The sequence below is a fragment of the Puma concolor genome, chromosome D4 (genome assembly GCF_028749965.1).
Source record: "Puma concolor isolate L17-30 chromosome D4, mPumCon1.1.hap2, whole genome shotgun sequence".
NCBI classification, from domain to species: domain Eukaryota; kingdom Metazoa; phylum Chordata; class Mammalia; order Carnivora; family Felidae; genus Puma; species Puma concolor.
The window spans coordinates 18,022,104-18,034,786 of record NC_141679.1 but is presented as its reverse complement, the minus strand read 5'-3'; the positions used below and the strand labels follow the sequence as shown (position 1 = coordinate 18,034,786).

General features: G+C 41.8%; 1 protein-coding gene across 4 annotated transcripts in view; it reads right to left on the bottom strand.

Moving 5' to 3' along the window:
* Positions 1-12,683, bottom strand: part of PCSK5 (proprotein convertase subtilisin/kexin type 5) — a 472,761-nt gene that overhangs the window by 212,009 nt on the left and 248,069 nt on the right. For all 4 annotated transcript variants that reach the window (XM_086685036.1, XM_086685033.1, XM_086685035.1 and 1 more), the window contains one exon: positions 9,205-9,308. In XM_086685036.1, coding sequence (XP_086541162.1) covers positions 9,205-9,308 — 104 coding nt within the window. The remainder of the gene's footprint in view (positions 1-9,204; positions 9,309-12,683) is intronic.

The window sequence follows — 12,683 nt, the reverse complement described above, 5'->3', positions numbered from 1 at the left end:
GGGTTCAAATAAGCAATGCAGTTTCCCAGAATTATAGACAGTTCTGAGTTCGCTTCATGGACAAGAAGAAAAAAAAATATTAATGTAAACCTTAAGAAAGAGAAAAAGTCATTTATTAACTATAAATGCTTCTGTCACACAATCTGCACTTGTCTTAGAGCAACTCAAGAGGCTAGCCCAGAATTACGGTCGCTTGCTTTCTTTAAATTTCTACAAAGCCACGTGGGAAATACAAAGACTATAACTGCATATGAAAAATAATTCAAATATTGGAAGCTGAGTGGCTTTCTGAAGGTCATGGTGAATGACAATGACCGTCAAAAAGACTTTGGTCAAAGAGAATTTGTGAAGCCTTCTCGAAGCACAATTTCTGGCCTGACATTTTTCAAGGAGCAATCTTGTCCTCACACCTTTTGCCCTGGGTTTATTAAAGAGTGATTTCAAAAAGCATTTCTTGCCCTTCTTAAAAAAAAAAAAAAAAAAAAAAAAAAAAAAAGAAGAAGAAGAAGAATTTAGCAAAGATGATTATATATCTCAACTCTAGAGCTCTCCTCATTTAGAAGGAAGCCAAGAGATGATCAAAAATTTCCCTGAATGTCACAGCCCTTAAGGTCAGGAATATGCAATTGCATACTAAGATAATAAAAATGATCACCACAAGGGAATTCACATCCATTTCGGCCAGTTCTTACATACGTGTCATTTTGTAGGACACATCATAGGACCAGTGGGTTTACACCATCAGCTTAAGAAATAAAATTCTTTCTGACATCACATAAGCAACTCGAATCGACTCGCTAGAAAGTCATTATTATTATCGACTGATTTCTCAAATCACTGCAGAGGCTCTAAAATGTTTTCAAACGAAATGAGAACCCCTAACTCTGGGATTCAAGTAGCTTTTCTGCCAATTTCTCTTAAATCCCGTTTTTTCCCCAATGTTTATTTATGTATTTTGAAAGAGAGAGAGAGTGGGGGTGGGGTGGGGTGGGAGGGACAGAGAGATAGGAGAGAGAGAATCGCAAGCAGGCTCTGAGCTGTGAGCACAGGGCCTGACGCAGGGCTTGATCTCATAAGCCATGAGATCATGACCTGAGCTGAAATCAAGAGTTGGGTGCTTAACCGGCTGAGTTACCCAGGCACCCCTGTGTCAGTTTCTTTTAAATTACTTTTCTGATCACACCACACCTGCCCTTTCTATACACTGAGTTTCAACGGCCACGGCTCTATATAGGCACATCCATACGTATACATGCTCAGTTTTCATTGTACAAAATCTTAACAGAGTATTAACTGTTTGTGAATTCAACACTAAAGGTGAGTAGCATGGTGTGAATGAAGAGCCGTGCCAGACTCTGTATATGACGGTGTTCCTTCCTCTTCCCCTTTGCTACACACACACCAGCCATCACGGCCCCCTCGCTCTTCCTTGACCAAATCTCTGTGTAAGCTGCAGGCCTTGTCTGATGCTCGACACATCTGGTTAGCCATCTGGGTTGCTCACCCACTCCTCAGGGTCTCTGTTTCAATTAGGCTTTTTCTGACTGTCTAATGTTCCAAAAAGTTGTGTTTGCCCACACCAAGACTCGTCCACGAGTCCTCATACCAGCTTAACTCACAACCCTGGGCTGGAAACAACAAAATCGTCCATGAAAAAGTGAAGGATATACTGTGGTATATCCCTATGCCGGAGTATCACTTAGCAATAAAAAGGGACGGACCCCTCATATACCTAATGATTTAGAGGAAATTTAGAAATACTATTTGGAGAGGAAGAAGCCACTTTTCAATGAGTCTACTTATATAAAAGTCTGTAAGAGACAATATAATCTATAGTGAAAGGAAGTAGATCAGTTGCATAGGGGGTAAGGGAAAAGAAAGGAACATGAAAGTCTATTTTGGGGTGACAGAAATATTCTATCCTCGCTTGTGGTGACGGTTACCTGGGTACCTACATTCGTACGATTAAAATGGTGCTTTTTTATCATATGTAAACGTACTCCAATAATGTTGATTAAGGATGTGTATGTATTGGGGCATCTGGGTGGCTTGGTCGGTTAAGCGTCCCACTCTCGATTTTGGCTCAGGTCATGATCTCAGTTTTGTGAGTTCATGTCCCACATCGGGCTCTGTGCCTGCTTGGGATTCCCTCTCTTCCTCTCTCTCTGCCCCTCTCCTTCTCACACTGTCTCTGTCTCTCTCAAAATAAACAAACAAACAAACAAACAAACAAAAGAACGTGTCTTATATTACCAGATATCGTTTGTTTGTTTATCGAGCTAAGAATCAATCCCAAGCTGTTTGACTTTGGCACCCAGGCTCTCAACCACTCTGTTGAGTGAGTTGTCGTTGTTTTTTTAAATAAACACAAAACCTCCCAAAAGAAAATGTCGAATTTTAAAAGCTTCTGTAAAAGAATGTGTCTGTAGGTGTGAGTGTACGTATTCTGAGAAGACGGTCTTGGCTTAAATCCTTTTTGGTTATCTTATTTTGCAACTGGATTCAGAACCCAATTATTGGCGCTACACAGAAATCCATTTCATTACTTTAGAGTCATAACACACTTTTGGCCTGAAATTAGCATTGGCCCTGGTTGATCATCCTTTGCAATCACCGGGTTTAGGGGTTGATGATGTTTATCTTTGCCTAAAATATCAACTGTAACCACAAACTATCAAGATTTGCTACCATTAATAGCCAAACCCATATGCTGAAGGAAGAGTCTGGAAGATACCTTGGCAACTACAGCCTGATTAGAATTAGTGAAATCAGTTTTCATCAGGCAATTACACAAAAAGAGACATCGATCCTCTCTTAAGTGTACAAGCTTTTGCATATTGCCAAAAAAAAAATATTTTATGCTCACAGCTTTCCTACCGTAGTAATGACTCAAGAGTCAACAGGACATTGATAGCTATAATCAGTTCAGATGTCTATCACTAGTTCCTATGGGGACTCAGCCTTCTCATTATGTTTGGTATAAGTTACCCACATTCTAAAAAACCAAGATACAAAAGCTTTAATTGGCTTCCTCCAAGGCCACACAAAATATCAGTAACCGACTGTCTACTAGGATTTAAAGGTTCCTAAAATGGTGGCAAAGCCACAAAACTCCTCCGCACATAATTCCCGTCATTAACTAATTATATCTGGTACAGAGATAATAGTCACTTAGTGCAACCATCATTTTAATTCTGTTTTGAAGACGGATTTTAAGTGTGAAACCACATGCATTTAAAGCTTATGTACTTGGGGATGAAAAAGTAAAACGCAACAAAACAAAACACCCCCGAACTCTAACAAAACCTAATGCTACCATCCCGTCAAAGATCAGCACGGAGAAAACAACATTTCCCGTCAATAGAAGGCATTTTTAAATCTCACTTATTTAGTGAGGCATGCGTGGAATGCTCTGATGGGCAAGTGGATATTTTGGACATGAGACTCTAGATTAAGCAGTGATCAAGCACTTTGCTGTCAGGGGTTCCATATTATTGGTCTCAGCTAGATATTTAGGCAAATCACCCACCAGACAAAGGGATAAAAATAAAATCCCTAAATTTTGTGATTCTTTTTTTTTTTTTTTTTTTGTAAATGAGCAAGAAGATAAGTTCCTGTATTCAATGGTCAGTACACAGAAAAATGAAAGGTTTTAAGTTAACACGTATTAAACGAAATTGCCTATAGGGAGTACAATAGTATACAACACATGGAATCTTGAAAGAAACTCAGGGGGTATTTCCAATGAGTGCATTTTATTAGGTAGAATCAGATGTACATACTTCCCTCTTTCTTTGGATTGTAAAAAACTTATTTCTACAGCGAGGATGGGGGCTGGAATCGAGCATCTGATTCTAAACCACCTCTGACGCTGACCACATGAATAACATGTCACTGACCTTTCGTCAAAAACATGTGCCGATGACCAATTAATGTGCATTATGTGGCTTTAATCCTAGCTACCAACATCACATCAGCATGCTAGGTGGCAAAGAAGAACTATTATTTGTGCAGTGAAATAATAAAATAAAATACGGCTTTACCCCTTTAGACAGTAATACATCAGATATCGCTTCACACACTAAGAAAAAAACACATTTCAAAACCTTTACTTTCAATTCAACACATGGCATGCTTCATGATTTCAGCACGTCTAATTCTTTTTAATAAGTGTTACAAACTGAAAGCAAGACAGGTAGGTATTAAAAATATATTGGAACATCTTAAAATTACCAGCCCTACCAGTGGAAACAAAATGATGGCAATTAAAGGTAATAAAGGTTATTAAAAGTTAGGGCCTTGGAGGCTAAGAAGTCATGTTAGACTGTCAATTGTTTTCCCATGGTGGGAAATCAGTTAGAAATTAAAAAAAAAAAATCTAGTAGTTTAGTTGTGGTCAAAGAAAGAAGTCAGTGGGGATGGGAAGGTTTCAGCAACATGCTGGTAAAAAAAGAGAGACTTACATAGTCTGGGAGGGCAGTGAAATGGAAGGCGTGGTAACCTCGCTCACTTAGTTGTCATTTTTGATTTTCAATGACATTTTTTTCATTCGTTCGCCTAGTAAAGATGACAGAAGGTCCTAATTTATTATCTGACGTCTATTCCTGTTCCTAAATTTAAGAGCGTTTAACTGTATACAGTCATATAATCCAAATACAGACACTTTGAAGAAAAAAAAAAACCTAAAGCATTGAGGTGGCATGCATTCGATTACACTTGTAACCGCAACCGTGAACCAGAGAGGTAAGAACTCGTAGGGGTCGGGGGTGGGGATCAGCGGACACAGCCCAAGTGACCGTGGATTTGCGAGTTCCTCAGGTTAAAGCAGTAGAACGGAGGGGATCGTCACAAAGAGCTAAGCTTCCTAAAACGGTAAGAGCCATGGATTCTAGAAGAATGCACAATTAAAGTTCTCCGCATGGCTGGTTTGGTCCGCATACCATCTATGCGCAAACAGAACTGTTCGAACTATCCGTGACATACCAGCAGAGATCGTCTCTACATCAGATGCCTTTTCCTGCTCGGGTTAGGCTGCATTTGAGATGACCGGGGAAGTTTGCATGGACACTTTTTTATAAACATGACCTGGCAGATCATGTGGGCTTGACAGAAGGGAAGACAAGTGTAGTGTAAATTTCTACGTGTGTATGTAAATCGTACCGTGGCCAGATCAGATTAGGCAATGCCAGGGGGCCCCCGACATTTCCTCTCACTTCCCCTTTCTGGGTGCACATCAACACATGTCGGGCTGGCAAGGGGAGGGTGCTCGGGAAGTTTTTGTAAATAAATAAACAAAGAGATTTGCATAAATTAAGCTCTGTGAAGAAAACCACCCAAATGGCAAAAAGCCCTTGCTTCGATAGCTGATTTGTGCATTTTAAGGCGCATGAAGGGGGTATGAAAAAGCACAGAAAAGAAAAAAAAAAAATAGAGAAGACTTTTCATAAGGAAGGCATCAAAGGAGAAGGAAATAACACTGGAAAAAACCCCAAATAAATGATTTAATGCCAAAGTCATCTCCTAGCATTACAAATGCTGAGCAGTAGCGAAACACAGGAATTTGGGAGTTCAGTTCTCTAGTGGCAAATATCACATCTGTTCATCTGGTCTCCTACAAATACTTTTCCTATTCTCATGAACCACCTCCAGGAGAGTTTTTGGTAAGGGCATGGTGTTTCTTCCACTTGTTTTTAAAGAAACTATCTCTGGAGGAAGTTTAGAGTCAAAAGGTGTATGACATTTAGCCAAAATTATTCACACAACGAACAATCCAAATAACGGTTAGTCAGTTTCCATAGGTAGGTACTCATTGGCGTACGTTTATTTCGAAGAACGGATCTTCTGCAAAAGACTCTTAACTACACTATAAACGATCGTTATTATTACTTAAGAAGGAGCAGGACAGGGTAATCTTAGTTCGATTAACATTGTTAAAAATTACGCTACCATTAGCCTGAAAATATCGATGAACAGCTTCCGGCTTTGGGGCTCCCTTCGCTGTGAGTTTACTCTTACCACCCCGATTGTTTATAGCGTGCTATTCTGATGAGAACACAGAAAAAGAAGCAAGGAAATTTCTGTGCACCCAGCTCATCCGCATGCAACCCCAGGGTAATCCCACTCTCAGAGGAACACACACGAGTCAGCAGAGAGCCACGTTCTCGGCTTCTCCAGGCCGACCTCCTTGCCTGAATGAGAGCCTCGCCGTGCCAGGCAACAGGAAGCCAGCAGCTGCTGCTGGAGGGAATGTCTTGCATCTGCCAGGTCCCTAACACATGTGGATTAGAATGGATTGGGTCTGCCTCGCGGCGAGGCCCACAGCCGCCTAGCTCCGAGATCACCTGGTTCTACTCTCGGCCTGTGACGTACTACATACGGGTATGTCTGAAGAAATGTAAGGACTTGGCAGTGTCTGGTGACAGCTTGTTTGGAGGGTGTTGGCCTCTCTGAAGCGATCAGTGATGACTATCAAGTCCACGGATGACAAGACCCCAATACCGCACTGGTTGCTACTCTCAGCTGCTTGCGCTTGCCCCGAGGAGAAGGAAACGCTGAGGTTGATATTGACATCATCAGGGCAGATGAGCACCTACTAGGCAATATGTCAAGTTAGCCTCAGGTGTCTTATTTTTTCGTGTTTTTTTTTTCCAACACATTAAATTGCTTCCAACAGGTTACGTCGCTCAACCTCAGGGCACAAAGGCCAGCCCAGGGGAGCACAGATGTTTTCGGATTTGTTTCAGGCACACCCCTCGCTCAGCATTAGGACTAAGTTGCACAGGAGAGAGAGAGAGAGAGCAGCCGCGGCCACACGCTCCCGTTTGCAGGTGACTTCCGCCTTCTCCTGTCTAAGGAGAAGCGTGCGGCTATGCGTTCCCGCGAAGCTAGGCCTGCAAACGCTGGCTGACCTAATTTAAAATACGAGCTCTCGCTGAGCTCCCTTTGCATGAAGTTCTTCCAAGCATTAGCTATTTCTTTGTTTGCTCAGTTCTCATTTCATAAAAAGTCACCCATCTTTGTCCAGGCCCGGTGACCTCCATTCTCTCCCTCCCCAAAGCACGTTTCGTCTCCTGCTAGCCTCTGCCTTAATCACTTTTATTTGTGGGACACCAGGGAGGGGATGGTAATGCTTAGAGTCGGGAAGAATATCAGTCTTTAAAAAATTATTCTTATTACGATCATGTTTAGATGAAATATGGGGCTTGCCATCAACAAAATTACAAAACAATTCCACCGGGAGTCCAGACCGTTCAGGGCAATTCATCTACGAAAAGGCGAACTTTAATTGTTACTCTTGGCAGCAGTCTAAGAGAAGAGTGGAATATGATACTAAATATTGCCACGTGCAATAGTAAAATGCTCTTTCCTCCTTGCCAGAGCACCGTACGGCCCCCTTCGGACTCAGGTTTGGATCTGGGGAGTTATTCGAAATCCTCTGTTTCCCCCTCTCCAAAACCAACAGAGGTTTTCAAAAGAGTTGCATTTTTTATTAGAACCATTCGCTCTTTTTAACTTGCCAAAAAGGGATAAGTAAAACTAAGGCTTTTATTTGGGTTAAAGTTGATTCCTCGGCTTCATGGAGGTCAATGTACTTAGTCTGTGAACCCTCTACCAAAACGTTCATCGCAGCACTGACCCCGCCAAGGTTGTATTTTGGACCCTTCTTCCCCCTCCCCAAACCCACCTCCCAGCCTCGTGGATTTATATAGGAAGAGCTGGCAGGGTGTGGAGGCTAATCAAAATGAAACGTACCCCTATGGCAAAGTACGTCCTGGATTTTCTATGACAGACAGCTGACATTTCAAATATTTTTAATGCTGCACATCACAATGGCTGTTTGGGGATCGAGTGCCTTGATTTGGGCTTCAGACAATGTGATCCCAGCACGTATTTACAGCTCTTTAGATTACAGGTTCATTGAACACGGCTGCACCATATAGGTTATGAGTATGGAGAGGTCCTTGATAATACTGAAAAGCAGAGGGATATTTTTCTTTTTCTAAAAATGGAGTGAAGTCTTCGGTGAAGATGTTAACCAAAGACATATTGTATATGGCACAGGTTATCTGATACATTTACAGGTTTGGGCTAAGCATGAGACTATAATAAGCCATTTGCAAGTAGTTTTTTTTAAATTACATTTTACATTTCCAGCATGGATATATGCATACATTGGGTATAATTTCACTAAAGACATATTAAAACCATATTTAAGAAATCATAGGTAGATAATATTATTCAGCTTCTAAAATGTTTAAGTTGGGGAAGTTAGGGCCCAAAAAAGTAAACGGCTCGCCCAGGATTATTCAACATGTTACCGATGATCCGAGGACCAGAATCTCAATTTTGAACTAGATATTCCCTATGGTATGGGATGCTCTTTTTCACCCATAGGGATAGATAATGATACCAAGACCATTTGGGAGTAAATTTAAGTATGCAGATATAACCAAGAGTAGTCTTTGTTGTAACTTAACTTAATGGGTTAAAACTGAGGTCATGTGAATGAAGCTTTAGGACATCTGCTTTATGTAATTATTTTCTTTTTATTATAACATACGTTATGGATGACGACGAGCAAAATGGCTACCATGAGTAAGAGAGTTTGAGGGAACTATAATCCTCAGCCATGAGAAAAATAGCACTTATTACATATTGTACATAAATGTATACAGACTGTGTGTTATAAAGCTTCCTAAGAACTTCTCATTTATATAAAGTGATGTCTTAGAGTTAGCTGTTGTGGCAGCTTAAAAAGAAACAAAAACAAAATGTAGAGAAAGCATGGCCTACCAACTAATAGTGAAAATAAACCAGTGAGTCTTTAAGTGGAAGCAATCCCTACAGAAGATGAGGAATTTTTAAATACATTGGTACAAATACCACTCAGATAACCAATGACAGTGATAATAAACGAATTAAAAGCCCCATAGGTCGACTATACTTGGATGGTTGTCTTTTAAGAGATTGACCTATGATGTGGGAAGCCAAGGAAATCTGCCTTCTATGTGTTGTTTGAATTGAAAAAAAAAAAAAAATGAACCTGCCTTTTCTTTACTAAAAGGGCAAGCTCCTTGTGTGTCGGCACACAATTTCAAGTTTCTTTTCAGGGATTCCATTTCCTGCTCTCCATTTAAAATGGGGGGGGGGAGGGGCGGAAATAAAAATATTTTGCCTGTGACAGAATATGAAAGAAGTTCTCACCCTTAAAACCCGCAGCATTGGTTTTCCAGTCATTAGCGTTCAAATGTCCTGCACGGGAAGTCCTGACAATAACATGCTGCACGTCTCTCCAGGTCAGAAACGGACTGGGGAAAGACAAGGTAAGAATCATTGTACCAAAAAAAAAAAAAAGATGGGGGAAGCAGAGAGTCACAAGCAAATTAAAAAAGCAAAAGCAGAATGGCGAAGTACTAAAAACAAAGGCTCAGTGATTCGGGGTTGGGGTGAACAAATGCGGCTCTGGGTCTCAACGTGGAGAGGTGACGTTAGTCTGAGGGAGGCAGAAAACGTAACCTTAAATTTAGGAAATACTGTGGTATTGGTCAGTTGTAACTCAGTGTTTAAAAGGGTGAGGATTTCCAGTTTTCCTCAACAAAATGGCTCCCGGTTCGGGCCCGGCCATCCTTTATGTAAAAGCTTGCGTCGGAACCTGAAAATTACCGTAAGCTAAAGCCAAAACTGAAGTCTTCTGGAACATTCCTTGTCCAGCTACATAGCCAGACAATCGCTTGCGTAATTTAACAAAGAACTAGCAAGGGTTAGCATTTTGCGTGTACGTACAGGATAAGGAGAAAGCCTCAAATGAACCGAGTCCCTGTCGTCCGTGTTTTCAAAGAAAGAGAATTTAGCGCGGAGCCCAAAGCTGGGCCCGAGACATAGGTATGGGAGTATCCTTAACTTGCCATGAGTGATTATTATATTAAATTGCTGGATACCTATTTCTTGCGACTGTTAGCACTGAAGGCACAGAGTCACTGAGTAGAGAAGAAGTTCCTTTCATTGGAGAACCTCGACACCACTCATAAACCTACAGAAAACCAATCCCAGTACATGTGCGCAAAGAGCATCTATCTACTGGAAAGTGTCTGACTCCATGCACGCGTGAAATTCTGATCAAGATGCTTATTATTTCCGTCTTGACTGTCAGGTGTGCCAGTCTTTTACTTAATTGGGAAACGTGGCCGTTATCAGGCAGCTTGGGTACTTATTTGTCACCTGCCACCTTCATTTTAGAAGGATACTTGCCGAGGATGGGCCAGAACATGGAGGGGAGGGGGACAACGATCTGAGGTGTGACAGGAGCAAGTTGCAGTCCCTTTGGCCCCTCGTATGCAGCCCACGGACGCTGGCCTCTCCCAGGCAGAGGAAAAACTGGTGTCTTAATTCCAGCTAATTCCACGATGGAGGTGCACACGCGGCTTCACTTCCTACTACGTGTTCCCATCACCCTTGCCACATACACGTTTTTGAGAGTGGCCTCCTAACAAAGGGGGCCCAGGGATCAGATCCTGGCTCTTTCATTTTCCACTTCTGTGAAATTAACTTCTCGAGGTTTCAGTGTCCACATTTAGCATGTGGACGCTAAGATCTATTCCACTTCATTATACTGGTGGAATCAAAGTGATGCCAAGTACTTATTTTGGTGCAAGATAAGCCATCAAGAGGTGGCAGACAATACATTCTGCTACGTGTTGAGCCACGGCTCTCATTTGGTGGCTTGAACATGAAGGAGATGGGGAGAAAAAGGTACTGTAGAGTCCTGACACCTTTTTGCTATGCCTTCAGATGAAACCTCAAACACATAGTACTGCCATTTCCAAAGTTTTCAGAGGGGGCAGGATTGGATGTAGACGATTTTGCAAGGTTGCGTTAACAAAATAACTACTAACGAAGCGAAAACCTAACCTCATGAATTTGAAAAATATAAGAACACTGAAAAACGACTTAGTTCTGTTTTGTTTTACCCAACACTTGCTAGGGACCAATTTTAGAACCCGATAACGCATGAAACCCTGGAGGAAGGGAGGGAGTCGGTTTGAGGGGGGCCCAGGAGGCAGGGAAGTTTCACTTCTAAAACAAATAGCACGATCTGGCCCTTTGCTGACTGATACCGAATCCACCGTAAGAATTCAGTAAACTCATTGTGCCATGGTCAAGAAAACTAGGAAAAGAGTCAAGGGATAATTCTACTTCTGAACGCGAAGGTCGACATAAGATGTTTTTCCTGATCTGCCTGATACAATGTTAATCTCCTTTCAACTTTCCCAGTGTCGTGATTTGAGTGAGGGGCAAACGCAACAACAACAAAAGCTCAGTCTGGCAAACCTTTCCAGACGCTTCTTTGTGGTTCAGCATAATCCTCTCAAATGGGCATGCTTGCTTCGCTTTTCTCCATGAGCAAACAGCAAGATATATGTAGGTGTACTCGGATTTGATAAGTATGTCTAAATCAACCTAGGGATTTTAAAATAACATTTAACACGCAGCTAAAACTTCCACACTTTAAATATTACTCTTTATGGGGGGAGAAAAGAAAAGACGAGAAAAGACGAGAAAAGACGAGAAAAGACAAGAAAGGAAAGGAAAGGAAAGGAAAGGAAAGGAAAGGAAAGGAAAGGAAAGGAAAAAGAAATGAAACCACTTTCCTATGTTACTTATCACCAGGGCAAGATTCTTTTGGAAACATCAAACACAAGGTTCTGACCATTGGGAGGCCATTTCCCTAGTGGCCCTTAGCACTAAAAATATAATAATGATGATGATGATGATGGGGATGATAAAGGCAGCATGGGGAACATTTATCTTGTGACTTAAGCAGTTGTATTCAGGCAGATTCAGGAAGCCTCCCGCATTCAATTCAGCCTGAAGAAATAAGAGTTACTTGCTCTCACGCTGAGTTGTAAAAACTAATTCTTCTTGGAGTACTTGTAATTAGAAGGAAGGAATTAGCTTCAGGAAATTGAAACTACGCATGGAAAGAAGGAGGCGTTGAGATAATTTCACTCTGGCATTTGATAATACGCAACTTCAGAAATCATTTAATTTCAAAATGTCCTGTATTTCACCAAAGTAAAGTGAGGAAGTTAGTACGGGAAACCGATGGATTTTTCCATCAGTGGCATTGCTACCCGTGGGAGGGGAACTAATTAGCTCAGGAAATAGCCATAGGTTAATTTGCTGGTATCCGGAGAAGACTTGGGTTTACAGGGACATCTGATTCGCATTTTGGGACTTATTTGTATTTATGCTCTCAGGGATGTTGCAGACGTGAAGGGATCGGACTATGAAGCTTCTGGGATGCCACACACAGATCGAAAGAGACGGGAAGGCTGCAGGCCCTGAGCTGGGAATGTCACAGTCTGCGGCGCTGAAAGTAGGGCCCCCTGAAACTTACCCCTTCTGCCAATGACCCTGGCCCCACATTCCACTGGCTTCTGAACGTCAAGACCCCTCTCACCTCCAAGAATAGAAGATGGAGCACTAAGAACTTCGGGGCAAACGATAATCAAGAGGCCACAAGTATAACTGACCTGGAGGAAAAGAGCAGTTTCTCTCCATTCTGAGCCTGGGGACCACGGACCCCATAAAAGGCCACAAGGATTTAGGCCACACACACCCCTTAGGTTTCTGGAACAAATGGCAGTCACCTTTAAACGACAGTATGCGGTAAAAGGGCGACA